The sequence below is a fragment of the Barbus barbus genome, assembly GCF_936440315.1.
Source record: "Barbus barbus genome assembly, chromosome: 12".
Classification (NCBI taxonomy): Eukaryota; Metazoa; Chordata; class Actinopteri; order Cypriniformes; family Cyprinidae; genus Barbus; species Barbus barbus.
Genome location: NC_136740.1, coordinates 11016835 through 11034459, shown reverse-complemented (window position 1 = coordinate 11034459; position 17625 = coordinate 11016835). Strand labels below are relative to the sequence as shown.

The window sequence follows — 17625 nt, the reverse complement described above, 5'->3', positions numbered from 1 at the left end:
GTTCTTCTCTTAAATTCTAAAAGGTAGGATTTTAAATGAATTTATTGCTTTCAGAATAATTGTTGTTATTAAATATCGCAACAATAGCTATTAGGGTTGTGCATGAAACTCTAAAGTGACACGAATGATCAAGAGCGTAAACAATGAGAAGTCATGGTTGTGTGACTTTTTTTGCTGAATTCGAAATTTAGTAACTCTCTTCAACGCAACAGGCTCCCCTAGTGAAAATAAATGTGTATTTTAAAAACATTTATTTCATATATACCACAAATACATTTACATATTTATGCGCTTAATAAAAATACCCTGCAATTGTACTTTTAGCATATAGGCCTACTAAACTGGTATACTTAAAGTCTGCTAAATTGGAACAACTAATTATTTTGTACTTAATGCAGTTTAATTGTGCAGAAATAGTGCTGAAGTCCAACTAAAGATATACTGAAGTATATTTGACTGTGCTAAAGTGGAACTACTTCAGGTATACTTTAAATATCTTGCATTAAAGATATTATTCAAAGATCATACAATCCTCATCAATAGTGATATTAAAACACATTTTAGGCTTAATACTATGAAATGTGAATTGTGCACAAGTAGAACTCCAAATAAAGTTGAATTATACTTTTATATCAGTGCGTCTCAAGCGATATGTCAGTAAATATGTTAATGGATTTGAACTATACTTAGTATGAAATAAATGTCGGCCTATTTTAAATATATTACAGACTCTTTAAAAAATAGCTATTTCAAACACACAGCACATTACAAAATGCCACTCAGCCTTGTCATTTTCAAGCCTTTGAAAATACTTCAATATTTGAGAAAATTTTCAAGAATTGCACTTTACCGAATTTATCTTAAGAAATGTTATAACTCCTGTCTTATGAATCTGGCTACTGAACATATTGCGGAACACAGTTTCTCTGCAATAGATGACTAAAGTTTACAAAAATGACAGTATAAATGTTAAAAGAAAACATTTCATTATCAGTCAGTATTTTCATCTGCAGCCTTCAAAAGAACATCGGTTAGTTAACAATTTCAGCTGTCGCCTATAAAGGGAAGTGTGAAAATATTAAGAGGAAACTTTGCTTAAATGCAAAAACAAACTACACCAGTAACAGGTATGTGACGGAATAGAAATTCAGGTTGACCTAATGTGACTGATTAGAGGAGGGGTCTCACTCATAAGGGGGAAACTCTTTTACTTGAAGCCTAAAGTTCAGTAAAGTTGCCTGCCTATGAGCAGGCGTTGTTATCTGCAGGTGCTGATGTAACATTTCTTATATCTTCGCAGATGTAGCGATGTTGTGGTGAGCCTTCCTTTTACTGTAAACACTATTGCGCTTGTGTGTGTGTGCACGTGTGCTGCGGTGGCATGTCTGATCTACAAACTAAAAGAAGGACATGACTCTTCTCTCATAGTGGTGTCAGTTCCACTGAATAAAACTGAGTTGACAGCTCGTAAGTGTGAGTAACAGTTAGGGGGAAGGAGTTAGCAGATTAAGATTTGAGTAAGTGAATTCATGTTTTGGAAAATAAATCCAAAATAAAAACCATTATGGGAGCTCTCAGACATAATGTGCTTTTTGCTAAGCAGATGTTTTAATCTAAACTCAGGATAAAATGATGAGCTTCATGGATTCTGTGTGATTGGACGTTATTCAACCACTGGCCTCACTAGTAATCTCACATCTCAGAATGAGTGGCTGTTATAGAGTTTATCTTTTTTACTCATACTTTTACTCAGAATGAGACACAAGACCCTTTTCATCTAGAGTGTTTGTGTGCGCATGTATTCGTTTCAAAGAGAGATGGAGAGAAAGAGAGAGTTTGTTTTGGAACTAGTTAAAAGTTAAAAGAAGACAGAAAACCTTTAATGGAACGTCTGGGGTAGAGGAAAAAGAGGCACAGGAATATCAACAGAAAACCTGCTGTTGCTATTGGGGGTCCAAAGATAGAGTCGTTCATAACGTTGGTTGAACTTAGTTTAAATATGACTCATCTGACATTTCTGATAAAGATTTAATGCTGAAGAGTTGTCCCCTCATCTTCAAAGTTTCAGAGGGGCCCGACTAACTCACAGCTCTCGTCTTTTTCTCACTGTCTCCTGTCTGGTACACACTTTCAAGGTAAGACTTCAGTCACTATCTTCTGAAGACTTCACTATCTTAGAGCGTATTTAAAATATGTGTGATTTAACAGGGATGGTAAAAAATGGCAAACTTGTTGAGATGTACCATGTGATGTTGCAGCAAATCTATAGTGCTCTTATTGTAAGAATACAGGCAGTTTTATCAATGTCAATTAAATGTTAAAATGAATGACAACTACAAAAACGTAACTAGGTCAAGCTGAATTTAGTAAGTGAGGGGCCGGATCTGTCTGGTGTTTTTTGTAACTGTGCTCAAAAGTTTATTGTATAATCATTGACACTTATTTCATTCACTTATTCCTACAGAGAATAGAGATGAGCAATGGCAAAATAACATTATTGACTCATTGTTTGTTTCAACAAAATTATATATATCTATATTAATAAAGTTTTGGTTATATTAGGTTCCCTTCCTTTATATTGATCTTTTGTCACACATTATGATCAATTATTGATCATAATTTGTGACAAAAGATCAATATAAAGGAAGGGAACCTAATATAACCAAAACTTTATTAATCAGTAATTATCACATTAAACATTTAACACAAAGTAAGGCCAGTTACAGCCAAGTAATATATTCATGATTTGTATGACTCTTTACATTCTCTGCGAACACATTTAAAGTCATTCCAGGTGTCATGTGTCATTTTGAACCTTCACACGCTTCTTTTTTTTCTCTTCCAGTAAGATGCTGGCCCTGCTCAGTGTCCTCCTGCTTTCATCACATGTCCTTCCTCTCGTCCAATCAAAGTCGTGCGATGACAAAACTGAGTACTTGTTTGAACAAACATGCTGCAAAAAATGTAAACCAGGTAAATGAAATCAGCTGCCTCATCACTGTGAGCAGAGTTGAGTCAGAGCTGAACTTAAGATGAGAAAGACCTAAGCTGTTCTTCAGTTAAGATTAGATAATTTACGTAAAGTGCACTGAAGCAAAAGAAGTTGAGATTAGATTAGGCATTAGGTTGAGGCAACGTTAGAATTGATGCAGACCGAATCAAGAAGTTTAAATGATGTTTGGCTTTTTGAGGCATATTTTGATTTAAAATGTCAGGATGTGGATCATGATCATTATGTAAGAATATTTCAGGCTTCAGCTATAGTCTGGTTTAATGACATTTACCTAAGGTCTTAGAATGACACATCAAGTTTCTCGTATGAGGATGACTTGTTCTCTTAACTCAACCTGGTAAAAAAAATCTGTGTTTATAAATGTTATCATTTTGTCTTTACAGCAGTAGAGTCAGCATGATTCTGCCACACTATTGTCTCAGTACATCTCATTACATGCATGTTTCCCTGCCTTTGTGTGTGTTTATACAGGAGAGTATATGTTAAATAACTGCAAACAAGAAAAGTCTGATTCTCTGTGTGCCCCATGCGGAAATGGCTTCTTCATGAACGACTATAACAACAATTACAAATGGTGCCATCATTGCAAGGCGTGCACCAATGACCGTATGTCCACTCAATTTCTTTACGATCACAAAACAGGTTGTATGTTCTTAGAATGATATGTTCTGAATCTTCAGATGAATCAGTAAGAAAAGTCATCAACTAGAAATACCAAACATGACAGTAAAACAAAGCAGGGGCTTCCCCTTCAGCAGATCTTGGTGGGTTTTTAGTATAGAGGTAGCTACTGTAGGTGGGGTCTGAAAACCGTCTGGTAACAAACATGATATAGGATAGCAAATCTTGAAAATACATGTGAAGCACTGGAAAAAAAAAAGTGCACCTTAGTGGTAATGGAAATAACTGCCTACTGAGATGTTTTGATATGCAGATACTGTATCCTGCTAAAGACTGAATTTGACGATTAAACAAACAAAATACTTGAAAAATTGTCGTTTGGGAAGAAAAGGTGATATAGCGAGCAATACGAGAGAAACTACTGTTTGAAGTAGCTGAACAAACAAGTATTTAAAAGCTCAGCATACATTTTAATTCACCAAAGATAGACATGCTGGTTAAACTAGTTTATAGTAGCAGTTTTGCAGAATGTTAGCAGATTGTCAAACATATTCTATGAAACTTGTGCCAAATGACACTTTAGTTCAGATTGTAGATGCCTATGGTCAAATGACCCAGCTAAGGAGTCTCGTGATAAAAAGAGATGAGCAGAAATGAAAAGTGAATATCCTGAGGTGGTGTGAGAGTTTATTTGTGAGTCAGCAGAAAGAAAAATAAAACTGTGTTTGAGCTTGTTGTTTTATTTTGATACTTGTGTCTTGTTGAAATGACTGTGCTCACATATGAATGCTGGCACTTTTATGTCCTAGAGCAGACATGGGCAACTTCGGTCCTGGAGGGCCGGTGTCCTGCAGAGTTTAGCTCCAACCCTAATCAAACACACCTGCCTGTAGCTTTCTAGTGATCTTGAGGACATTGATTAGCTGCTTCAGGTGTGTTTGATTAGGGTTGGAGCTAAACTCTGCAGGACACCGGCCCTCCAGGACCGAAGTTGCCCATCCCTGTCCTAGAGGGTATCGTTCTTTTTGTTGTAAGATGGTCACATTTGAATTCTTCAGTGTCACTGGATCCTTCAGAAATCATTCTAATATTCTGTTTTGGTGCTCAAAAATAATCATTGGTGCATATGAAAGTCAGTGTTGAAAAACAGTTGTGCTACTGTTATCCTTTTTTCAGGATTCTTTGTTGAATACAAAATTCTAAAGAACAGCAATATTTGAATCAAAGTCTTTTATTGTAACACTATAAACACCTTGGCGGTCTCTTTTGATCAATATAATGGGACCTTGCTGAATAAAAGTATTCATTACTGACCCCAAATTGTTGAACAAAGCAGCTCTGAGATGAAATGTGATGAAAAAGTTAAATGTGAATAATAAATATTTTTCTATTGTGGGTCATTTACAATCAAACAGTAACTAAATTTCATATGAAATGTTATTAATTTTATTCAATTTAATCAATCAATCAATCAATGTTATTTCCGCCTCATCTAAAATCAGCATTCATTTTATTGTGGTAATAATGGTAGAAATTATATTTTTTAATGAAAGTTATGGGGGGTTAAATGAACTATTGTTTGATAAGTGTGAGTTCTCACAGTTGAAGAAACTGACTTACAGTTCTACATAAGCCCTTTCACTCTTTTAATTTCACAGATATGAAGTATGAGAAGAACTGTACGGCGTCAAGTGATGCAGTGTGTTCGTGTGTTGAGGGCTACAAATGCAGAGACAGTAAATGCAAAGAGTGTGAGAAAATTCAGACAGCTACTCTTTCTCCTCCTGCTTCTACTCAAACAATACCGCCCACCCATGGTGAGTGTCCTGACCCGCTGTTGTCAGTCTGTTAAATTAGTTGCTGTTGAAGGCAAACAGACTATCACACACAGAGTATATCAGGTGTATTCTCTATTGACCTGTTTACTCTTTCTCTCTCCTTTTCTCCATCCATTTGCTCTCTTTCTATCAACCTCTTCCAGATATAATGTGGATCTCGGTGAGTCTGTGTTGCGTGTGTGTGTGTGTGTGCGTTCTGCTCACCTGTTTCCTTCTCATCAGCAGACATACACGACGATGTGGATCGATCTGGCAATTATCACTCGGTCAGTGCTACTATAAACAACACAGAGCTTTAATTCACAAAGAAAACCTGCTCTTTATTCGCTTGCATGAGTGCTAAATATACTGACACTCTATTGCATGAATAGTATAATATAATATCATATCATACAATATCTAAGATGGACTGACCATCTATTTTGCGTATTTCCCAGCTTTTATATCTAGTAATATAATATAATATAATATAATATATAATATTTATGATCACTTGACCATCTGTTTTGAGTGATCCTTAGCTTGTATATCAAATAATCTAATCTAATCTAATCTAATCTCTAAAATGGACTGACCATCTATTTTGCGCATTTCCCAGCTTTTATATCTAGTAATATAATATAATATAATATCTAAAATGGACTATCTGTTTTGAGTGTTTCCCAGCTAATAATATAATACCTAATAATATCTAATAATATAATATCTAAGATGGACTGACCATCTATTTTGCTTATTTCCCAGATTTTATATCTAGTAATATAATATAATAACTAAGATGGACTATCTGTTTTGAGTGTTTCCCAGCTTGTATATTATATATAAACATTTGAGTAGAGAAAGGACATGTTCGAAGTACAGAACACCCCGGAAAAATCCACTTAACCCATTTAAAATTTATTGAAATAATTTTAATTAACCTCTATAGTCACTTAATTATAATAAAATATTTAGAAGAAAACACATTTGTGGGATTTCCATATTTTTAAATTGTGAGTTTACTTAACATAATAGGAAATATAATAGGGAATTAGCATAACAGGAAAAAGCTTTAATGATGTGTATTGTACTGGGTTGTTAGGTTTCTACCACTCCGATAAGAGCAACTTTGGATCCAGTCAGTGCACAGAGGAAGAGGAGGTACCAATTCCAGTGCAGGAGATGTGTGGAAATACTGACAAACTGGAGGATGTCTGAGAAAAGAGCAGGGAAAAGACCGCTGATGCGTCTAAGGATTGAGTATTTACTCTGATTCAAACCTGCTGCTGCCATTTACGCAAGAGAAAAATCTGCACTCAGGTGGCCCTTCTGAAGGTTCTGTGAGAATGACTGTCCTTCCTGAGATAGAGGGAGATTTATGTTGCCACTGCACATAAGGACACATTCAACATACAACATAGAGCTAATCTTTTTCAACAAATGAAGGTTTTATTCTTTGCATGCTTGTTTGTATTTATAATTAGGTCGTTTTGCACAACATGCCCTTGGACTTTTTTAAGTGTATATAAATGTTTAAGGTAAAGTGCAAGTTGAAGTTTTTCACTTATTTGGAAGTTATGAAATTATTTTTTTATGAAGGTTTTCATTTATTTTAATATGTCTCAAAATAATATGAAGTTAGAAGATGCAGCTATAAAATTATAATATAATGAACTAAATATTGTTTAAAATGTTTTAAAAATAAGTTTTTGATGGGAATATAGCATGACATTTCCTAGAAGTGTTTTATGTCGGCTACCCAGTTGTATAAAATAGAAAATTGTATTTGTATTTGATATCTTGCAATGAAATTAATGAAGTACTCTGAGAAACATACCAAAAAATAAACCTTTATTGAATTTATTGCACTTTACATTTAATATCAAGTTTAAGAATGTGTATTAAAGCGAATATAAAACATAATACATGATGACACAACAGCTATACTGTGTGTTCCTGTGCTGTGCTTATTGTCTTCTAAATGAAGAAACAATGTTGACATTTCCAGACCACCATCAAAATGTCAGGGCTTTTTTGATGGCACAATCCATCATGTCTGTCGCATAAAAACCAAAGAAAAGAGGAAGAATACTGACAACATTAACCAGGGACTTAACATGATTGAACACTGATAAACTGCGTGAGAACAAAAAACTGTTTTTGTGTTTTTAACATTTGCAACAGAATTAATAACGAGCATAAATAAATATAAATGTTTTATATTCAATAATGTCAAGACTCAAAATATCCCAGAAGTCGATGGATGGATGGATGGATGGATAGATGGATAGATAGATAGATAGATAGATAGATAGATAGATAGATAGATAGATAGATAGATAGATAGATAGATAGATAGATAGATAGATAGATAGATAGATAGATAGATAGATAGATAGATAGATAGATAGATAGATAGATAGATAGATTATGGGACACATTGCAGTTACAATGACTTCAATAAATTTACATAAAATAAATATCGTAACATGAGTGAATCTTTGGTCTTTTAGAGCTGCTCTTTGCTTTCAAACACTTCCTGAGAGTCATTCAGCCATCGTAAGACATGAAATCCTTTGGTATCGACTCTTCCTACAGTCAACATCAGCATCCCACTGTCGTTCTGATGGTTTAGAATCAGTGGTTACGCATAAACATACTTTATGGGTGATATTGCAAAGCTGGCATGAACTGTCAAGCTCATACGCAACAATTATGTCGTCCATACTGTTAGTCACACTCCCAGGCCTTCCCCTAACGCAGCCTGTTGCTCTTTAGATGAAATCCCCTGCCAGGGTTAGAGTTTTAATACTGGGTACTCACGAAGCATCAGTTAAAACAAACCACACAGCAGTCGAACATTATGGAAGAAGACGGACACAAATATTCCGTTCTCCCTCACAGCACCTCTTCTTTAGATATGTGGCACTCTTTCCCTTGCTCCTGAGATGGGAAGAAGATGAAATCGTTCTCTCTGCTCCTTTCCTCCTCAGACAGATGGACAGGGGGAGACTGAGGGTAGGGCACGTTGATGTTGTTGACCGATTCTTCTTGGAGTTTGTGTGCTTTTTTCTCGCCGCCATCCCATCCAAATTGATTGAGCAAACTAACAAAAACTGTCTGGGGACCGTAGATATGAAGAGGGCCTACGAGAAAGAGAGAATGTTGAATTTTCATACTATTTGTTAGTTGTTGTTGTTTTTTTTGTGAATGTGACTTTTTATCTTATAATTCTTACATTTTTCATAGCAATTGCAAGATGTCAGAATCGCGAGATATAAACTCGCATTTCTAAAAAACAATTCTCACAATTGCGTGCGAGTTATAAAGTCAGAAATGTGTGATATAAACTCGCTATTCAGACTTTTGTCTTGCAATTGCGAGTTTATATTTCACAATTCACACCTTTTCCTCGTAATTGTACGTTTATATCCCGTAATTCTGCCATTTTTCTCACAATTCTGAAATCTTTTCTTGAAATTTCAAGTTTAAATCCTGTGATTATGACTTTTTGTGTGTGTATATCTCACAATTCCAAGAAAAAAGTCAGAACTGTGAGTTTATATCACGCAATTCTGAGAAAAAAGTGATGAGATGTAATCTCGCAATTGAGAAAAAAAGTCAGAATTTTTAGATAAAAAGTCACAATTACCTTGTTTGATATTTTATTCAGTTGTGGAAACAGGCTTCCATGGGGTAAAATACACACACACACGCATTATAATATTTTTTAAATGTGTATTTCTATTGTTATATGTCTGTTTATTTAATTATTATATATCATTTAATTTATTATTATCATGAATAATTCATACAAATGTCATGTGGTGTAACTGCATAACCATCAAGTGAAAAGTCTGTTATACATTTAATTTTATACATAGCCTACATGAATATACATACAGTCAATTTATGTGATATTTAAACAGCGTATTGACCTTGTCACACAGTTATGAGGGTCTGCAATGGTCCTCTTTATGATATAATCTTCTGTTTTGTTTATTACTGCATGTTTATGTATATTGGTTTGGCCACTTGACATGATTTCACAGTCAAATCAAATATTTCACAATCCTTTTAATAAATGAAGAAAATTACAAAAAGCAGCTCTTTATAGTACCTAAATTGCCAGTTGGAGGCACAGCCTGCTCTGAACTGATTGGCTGATGAAACGAGGAGTCTGTGTTGTGATTGGTGGGTGTGCTGCCATGTGACAGCATCTCCTGGGCATGGGGCTGCTCATCTGGTTGGCTAGTAGGAGGTGTAGTCTCACTGTCCACCTGAAGAAATTGAAGGACTGTGAGTACGATAATTCATGACATGTTCACATACTACCAAAATGTGCAGTGGCTCATTACTTACCTCTATATTACCCAACGAGCACTGCCTGACAACTAATGAAGAAAAGAGACAGTGAGAGGTAAGATAGTGATTAACTCACAAAACATCTGAGAAAGCTTTAGTGGTTTCAAACGATTAATCGCATCCAAAATAAAAGTTTTGTTTACATAATATATGTGTGTGTACTGTGCATATTTATTATGTATATATAAATACACACACATGCATGTATATATTTAAGAAAAATATGTTACATATATATGATAAATATATTTATATATGATATAAATTATATGAATATAAATATATACATGTACATACATGTAAATAATTTCAAAATATATGCTTGGATGTTTGTGTATTTATATATACATAATAAATATACACAACACACACACACACATATATATATTATGTAAATAAAACTTTTATTTTGGATGCGATTAATCGCGATTAATTGTTTGACAGCACTAGAAAAAATGTGTTTGTGTTCACTTCTTTGCTTTGTTACTCACAGTGTTTAAAACGTTCCTTCTCTTTCTTCCTGCAGAGCCGGAGGAACAGCATAAGGATGATAATGGATGCAATTACAGAACTTAATCCACATAAAATCCACACTACAACAATACCGTCACCTGTCAAATAAATACAAGGATGTAAGTTATAATTTATGTTAAGATGAATAATTGAACAGGTTAAATGGAAAAGATCCTATAAGGGAAAGATCTCTAGAAACAGTTCTCTAAAAAGGTTATATCAGGTAATAGCAAGAGTAATCTAAGAACTAAAACAAGCAAAAATGAATGTCTGCTAATGAATATCAAGAATAAGGTGACTTGTTTTGACTTTCTATAGTGCTGCATGAATGACCCCTGAAACCTGGAAATATTTTTGAATGTGTTGTTGATTCCTGAAATAATGTTTGTTTAACACAAGCTCAAAATACTTCTGTCATGTTAGATATATTAGTAATGCAAGACTTTTTTAAAGATTATATATATGTGTGTGTGTGTGTGTGTGTGTGTGTGTGATTTGAATGCTTTAGGGTTCCTGAGGACATATTTATTTATTTATTTTACTTTGCTTTGTCACTGAGCTTATTTTCTACAAAAATCCATAAGCCAATAGGAAATCCTTTTGGATTCCAGGTTGACAAAAATCAGGATTCAAGGATTCAACCCCACCTCCTGCTCCCCCTAGTGACAGACCACTTGTTCTAATTTAAAGGGGTCCTATTATGCCCTTTTATAAAGCATTGATTTGGTTTTGGGGGGTTTACTAGAAAATCTGTGCATTTGTTGAATGAGCACTGTGCTACGTCCGAACTGATTGCACTATGTATAATCATCTTCTATTCTTAACTGTTTTAAATTCATTTTAAATCAATTTTTATATCATTGTTTTTATTGCTGTGATTATTATTATTATTTTTTTAATTCCTTGTTTTTATTGTTGTGATTTCATTTCCTTTTATGTAAAGCGCTTTGAATTACCACTGTGTATGAAATGTACTATATAAACAAACTTGCCTTGCCTTGCCTAGAAAAGGTTTTCGTGCTTGATTGTTCCAAAAACGCATGATTTTTTAACATATTTGACATTATTGCAGCATCTCTCTTCCAAATCTGTCTCACATGCACTGTTTAGTTCCTGTTTCGATGAAACCCCTCCTTCCAAAATATGAAATGTGCTCTGATTGGTCAGCTGGCCTAGTGAGTTGGGACTGGCGAACCCCTTAGAGCACGTTCTGGAAATGTTTCTTTAAATAGAATAACTCACTTTGGAGTTGACTTTGAGCTTTGTACATTTTCATATCTTAACAGCAACATTACAGCAGTGTCCAACTGTTCAACTCAACAGTGTTTGGCAGAAGAATAGCGTATATGCAAGTTTAACGTCTTAAAAAAAGTAAAGTAAAGTAAAGTCGTGACGTATTGTCAAGTATGATGACCCATACTCGAAATGGTGCTCTGCATTTAACCCATCCAAGTGCACACACACAGCAGTGAGTAGTGAACACACACACACACACACCGTGAACACACACCCGGAGCAGTGGGCAGCCATTTATGCTGCGGCGCCCATTTATTTTATCTTATTTTTTTCTACTTTTCTTCTCTTAATATTTGTATACTTTATAATTGCACTGTCCTTGGAGCGGACCTGACCTACATTTCACTGCTGGTTATACTCTGTATAATTGTGTATGTGACAAATAAAACTCTTGAATCTTGACTCTCTAACCATTAGGCCACGACTTCCCCAAAAAACAGTGACGTTACCACCTCAATGCTGAGAAATGGTATGCTTGACAGTTGCAAAACTATTTGATTGAAAAAGTCTCTTTATATGCGAAATAGCGGGAGAAAAATTGTTTCGTCGATGTATCATCAGGAAAACATAGAAATAGTTGTTGTTTATATTCCTATTGTGTGTTATATTTATTTGCTTGGTAAAGGTCTTTTTGAGTTTTGGTTCTTTTGCTGTTGTAGGTACCCCATAGAATAAACAGCCTAGTAATTATTTCTCCTAATTGTAATTGGGCCCTCTTGGATGTGTGAGCATAGGCACATGCCTAGAATGCCTATGCATAAATCAGGCCCTGACCATGGGGCCTGATGCTTTAGAAGCCCCTGCCAAAATATTGGCTCAGTCCATAATCCAACCTTGCTTCAAGCATACTACCCTTAGAATACAAGTGTACACACATCATGCAGATGCAAAACAACAGTGCTTACCGAGTTTAATCTCAGCTATCTCTGTAAATGTAGTGGTGGATGTAGTGGATGATGGGACATCAGCAGAGGTGGAGGATGGGATTGTGGTAGAGACAGGAACGCAGCTGTCACATAGATGTGTGTGTGGATCGGGCAAACAAAAGTAACCCTCTCGACAGCGACACTCCACATTTGATGTGCTTGTGCAATTCTTCACCAACTCCATGTTGAATTCTAGTGCGTGCACACACACACACCCACACACACATACACACACATTTGTTTTCAAAATGAAGCATGTTTTGCTATACTTCCTGTTTCTATTCTCACTTCATCTTGTTTATACTATCATGGATTAATTATGTGTAATGAGCTTCATACCTGGAATGCAGTTCTGGAAGCAGCGGTGGCAGCTTTGCTCTCTGTTTTTCTCACTGGTGTAGAAACCGGACTTGCATTGAACACACTTATCGCCTGACTTGAAATATCCTAAGAGATGATGAACAGTAAGGAAGATGGTGTGGAAAAAGAGGAAGTGGAAACGCAGAGGACAAAAAAAAGACAGAAGTATATTAAGGTCAAATGAATTCAAACTAAAGATGTTAGTGGCTTTAAGCCTATTATTGGACTATAGTTCACACCACCACATTTTAGAGTCAAGTTGAGTTTGTCAGTCTGTCTAAGATAGAGAGAGGCCATTCACTTGTTGGTCTAATGTAGGTATGCAGGCGTCAGATGGATGTCTTTAGCTGTTACATCTCTCACTTGTGTGAGTGCAAATTTATGATGCCATGTCAGAAGGTTCAATTCGATGGATCGCTGTTTCTTTCATACTACAGGAGTGTTTCGGGTATCATGAAGTTGCTGTACTGTGAACTGGTATTTCTGCTCTTGAGTCTTTGGCAGCCCATAGAACCATTTACAGGAAAGTTATGAAATCTGACACATTGATAGAAAAGTGTATGAACATTAATCATATCAAATATGGAGTCTTTATCTCAGTCCTTATAGCTCCACCAACTGTCCAAACTTGCAAACGTTTTTCCATCGTTAACAATTTTCTGCCATTTAGAATTTCCAAAAAACCTATTCTTCCTAGACCGTTACTCCAATTTTCATGAAAACTAAATCACTTTCAGACCATTAATTAGTTAATTAGTCAAACGATTCTCAAATAATGAGCAAATAAATTTGACGAAAATGCTACATTTATAACGCACTGGCGCATCGTTACAAACTTGGCATAGGCAAAATGCCTATATGCCTTGAAGGCACTCAAAAAGTTTCTGGCAGCGGTGGTCACAAATTATAATTAAAATTATTAAAAATACTAATAGCTTTTAATTAATTTTGCCTATTGTCATGACACTGGTCTTCAGGGGATTCCTTGGACCATGCTGAGAACATTGATACCAGTTGTAACTTTCTGTCCAACATTTTTCTGTCCGCTACTTTTTTGAAACTTTTCCTAGACCGTTCATCTATGCTGGCAAAAAGTTATAGATTTCGTGTCGATAGAACCATTTTCATATACCGCATCAATGAATGAAATGGCATGCATCTGAAGCTGTATGTCTGCAGCTTTGACATATTGACACCAAATTTGTGTCATTGTCAGCCCACACTAACTACACCACATCAATTTGGTGTCAACGCCAAACTACACCACATCAATTTGGTCTGATGCTTGCTGCTTTGAAATTTTGCCACTCATTCTACCTCTGTTTTGCTTGGACCCTTAATTGCTGCTTGCGGTTATATTTTATTAGCATAATCATAAGCACACAAACTTGTAGCGCCAAATAAACCTCAACCACAAAACCAGTCATAAGGGTAAATTTTCCGAAATTGAGATTTATACATCTTCTGAAAGCTGAATAAATAAGCTTTCCATTGATGTATGGTTTGTTAGGATCGGACAATATTTGAGATACAACTATTTGAAAATCTGGAATCTGAGGGTGCAAAAAAAAATTCAAAATAATGAGAAAATCGCCTTTAAAGTTGTCCAAATTAAATTCTTAGCCATGATATATTTACAGTAGGAAATTTACAAAATATTTTCATGGAGCATGATCTTTACTTAATGTCCTAATGATTTTTGGCATAAAAAAAATTTGATTGCTATTGCTACAAATATACCCATGCTACTTATGACTGGTTTTGTACGGAAGTTCTAAGCGGCCATGCATTATTATAATTTTTCTGTCTTGTTTTCTTATGATCACGACTTAATTTTCTTGTGATCACGACATAACGAGTTGTTTTGTTGTTATCACGACTTAATTTTCTCGTGATCTCGACATAACGAAAGTTGTTTTGTCGTTATCACGACTTAATTTTCTCGTGATCTCGACATAACGAAAGTTGTTTTGTCGTTATCACGACTTAATTTTCTCGTGATCTCGACATAACGAAAGTTGTTGATCTCAACGTAAACCGTTTTCTCACGACGTAATTGTAGCTATCGTGACAAAATCAGGGTCGCTATATTGTCTTCGACAGCAGACCCGACAGCCTCCTTCTCAAGTGTCGAACACTTATGTGTAAGTCGTCAATCACTGACAGACACAGAGCTATTTCAGTTTGAGTGAGTCCCTGATCAAAGTAAAAGTGAATACGATCATCCATGATGCTGCGATGATGCTGCTTCTATAGCATTTTCTCATGCCGAATACACAGAGAAAATTAAGTTGTGATAACGACAAAACAACTTTCGTTATGTCGAGATCACGAGAAAATTAAGTCGTGATAACGACAAAACAACTTTCGTTATGTCGAGATCACGAGAAAATTAAGTCGTGATCACGAGAAAACAAGACAGAAAAATTATAACAATGCATGGCCGCTTAGAACTTCCGTAGGTTTTGTGGTCCAGGGTCACAAATAGTTTTACAGTTTACTGCACTTCATTATTATTATAGTTATTTACCAATGGTGGCTAATGAATCAGTCTTGTGCATTGACAGGAAATAGGCCTGGCTTACTACTTTGTTGAAAAATAAGATGGATGTGAGGGGGAGTGTTTTACTTGCTACTGTGATTAGTTTTTTCTCTAGTAAAACTATCAAGTTCCTATTAGATTCTTTGCGTTCTTTCGTTCACAAAAGCAGTGAAATAGCTTTCCCTCCCACCTCAAATAATTTCCATAACAAAGGTTTTGCAAGTGAACGCAAAAGTTTATCAGGGAAGTGCAAAAGTTTTGTGAGAGAATGCAAAAACACTGAAATCTCTCCCATCCTGTCCCTTTAGTATTTAACTTAATTCACTGCATAGATTCTAAAATGAGTATCGTAGCACATTTAAAAGTGTAATAACTACATTTGTATTTGACTGTGCACAGACATTCAGCTCAAAGGGCACATGTTGAATTTTTAAAGGCGGATGTGGGTGCTCGCACAGACACACTCACATATATGCACACACACTTTTCTGCACAGACTCAAACTTGCTGACTGAGGAAGGGGAGAGATGAGAAATAGCATCAAAAACAGGACGCTACAAAATAGCTCAAACAGGCAGTGGCATTCTAATGAAGGAAGTGGTTTATGCTTCTGTGTCAGAACGTACCATTTCCCATCACGAGAGAGAAAGAAAGAGAGGGAAAGAAAGAAGAAAGAAGGGTGATGAAAAACCTAATAAATAACCATTGATGTCCTGATTTCTTGCTCAGACCACATATGTAATACTGGGAAGTGTTGTGATAAAAAGGTAATTCAGAGAAAGTGATGACGGATACAAGAGACTGAGAGAAATACTTGCCCAAAATGTTTTCTCACCTGGATTACACAGCTTTTCTGAAAGAGCCCTCGGATTTCTAATTTTTCTGTCCTGCTCAAAACAAGAAAATGTGTCATGGATGCGTCCAATAGAGTGACACTGTGTTTTTAAAATGCACACCGAACTACGGTTCTGCGCTAGTTCAGATCACAACTCAGATTAGTTGATTAATGTGAACACAGAGTATGCAGCATACTACAAGTCTTTACAACAAAGTGTTTTAGCAACAATATAAATAGTACATATTATAACATAATTTACCATAGGCAGCCCATACATCAGGTGACCTGTCAGCATCACCATGGCTACAGATAACACTGTCACAAGCATCTGTAAATGATACAATATATCAGTAGTCCACACAGACAACATATCACACACCCTCCATCACTCACTGGAGACCATATGAACAAACACAATCAAACTTTCGAATAAAAAAAGTGTGATTTAGGAGTGTGATTGAAGTTTCACTTCAATGTTCACATGTTCATGACTAATAAAATAACATATTGCATTATGCAACAGCTAAGTTTGCTAAAAAAAAAAAGGGGGGGGGGGTAGATTTGTGGATCTGATAAAAAAACAAAACAAACAAATAAGCATGTGACCGGCTCCTACTTTAACTTTAAGTCATTTTAAATTGTAGTCAACATCTTAAAAGAAAGACCTGCACTTTAAAAAAAATAAAATAAATAAGCAAGAGAAAACAAATAGCATAACAATAGCTGCGATATAAGTGAAAATAGCCGGTACCTCACTATTAGTCGAATCCAAAATGTCATCAAATGCTTTCAGTCTATATTTCTGTGTCTTCTGCCAGTCTGTGTTCTGTTCTGATCATTTCATCTCATCGTTTCCTCACCTGCTGTGTCTTCCTGTCATTCCCCTCCCTCTCTTTCTCACACTGCCCTTCACCTGCTTTCTGTTGTGAAAAGAGAGAGAGAAGCAATAGCTTCACTGTGCGGCTGTCACGGTTTCATTGATGTTTCATTATTACTGATTTCATTAAGGCTGTAAGACACATTCAGATTGTGATTGTATTTCTAATTGGAGTAGTTTTGAGACTCATAAAAATATACACATTCATATGCTTGCAGACATGTCTGCACAGAGTTGAACACAAAAAGAAACAAAAGAAAACTTGAATATTTTCTTTTTGTGTGCAGCTCTGTGCACACGTCTACACTAAAAAGGAGTTTGTTGGACATAAAACTGAAAAGTTTGTTCCGTTTTATGTCCAGAAAACGAATTTTAAGCGTTACATTCCCAGACCTAAAATCATCGTCATGAAGCAGACAAAGACAAAAGGTCAACTCACACACGTCTGTGGCTTTGA

The 17625-nt window shown here is 35.6% G+C and overlaps 2 protein-coding genes across 2 annotated transcripts; one reads left to right on the top strand and one right to left on the bottom strand.

Annotated features, from left to right (window-relative positions):
• Positions 1 to 1470: 1470 nt before the first annotated feature.
• LOC306877958 (CD27 antigen-like) lies at positions 1471 to 7314 on the top strand. Its single transcript, XM_079430025.1, has 6 exons — positions 1471 to 2135; positions 2846 to 2973; positions 3485 to 3619; positions 5293 to 5451; positions 5616 to 5738; positions 6554 to 7314. Exons 2-6 carry the CDS (start codon positions 2850 to 2852, stop codon positions 6667 to 6669), a joined length of 657 nt encoding a protein of 218 aa, XP_079286151.1. The 5' UTR covers positions 1471 to 2135; positions 2846 to 2849; the 3' UTR covers positions 6670 to 7314.
• LOC306877957 (uncharacterized protein) lies at positions 7282 to 17195 on the bottom strand. Its single transcript, XM_079430024.1, has 9 exons — positions 17043 to 17195; positions 16551 to 16619; positions 16289 to 16340; positions 12891 to 12998; positions 12531 to 12743; positions 10308 to 10427; positions 9814 to 9845; positions 9572 to 9731; positions 7282 to 8597 (listed from the first exon to the last, which is right to left on the bottom strand). The coding sequence occupies exons 2-9, from the start codon at positions 16617 to 16619 to the stop codon at positions 8350 to 8352; spliced, it is 1002 nt and encodes a 333-aa protein (XP_079286150.1). The 5' UTR covers positions 17043 to 17195; the 3' UTR covers positions 7282 to 8349.
• Between the last annotated feature and the right edge of the window lie 430 nt (positions 17196 to 17625).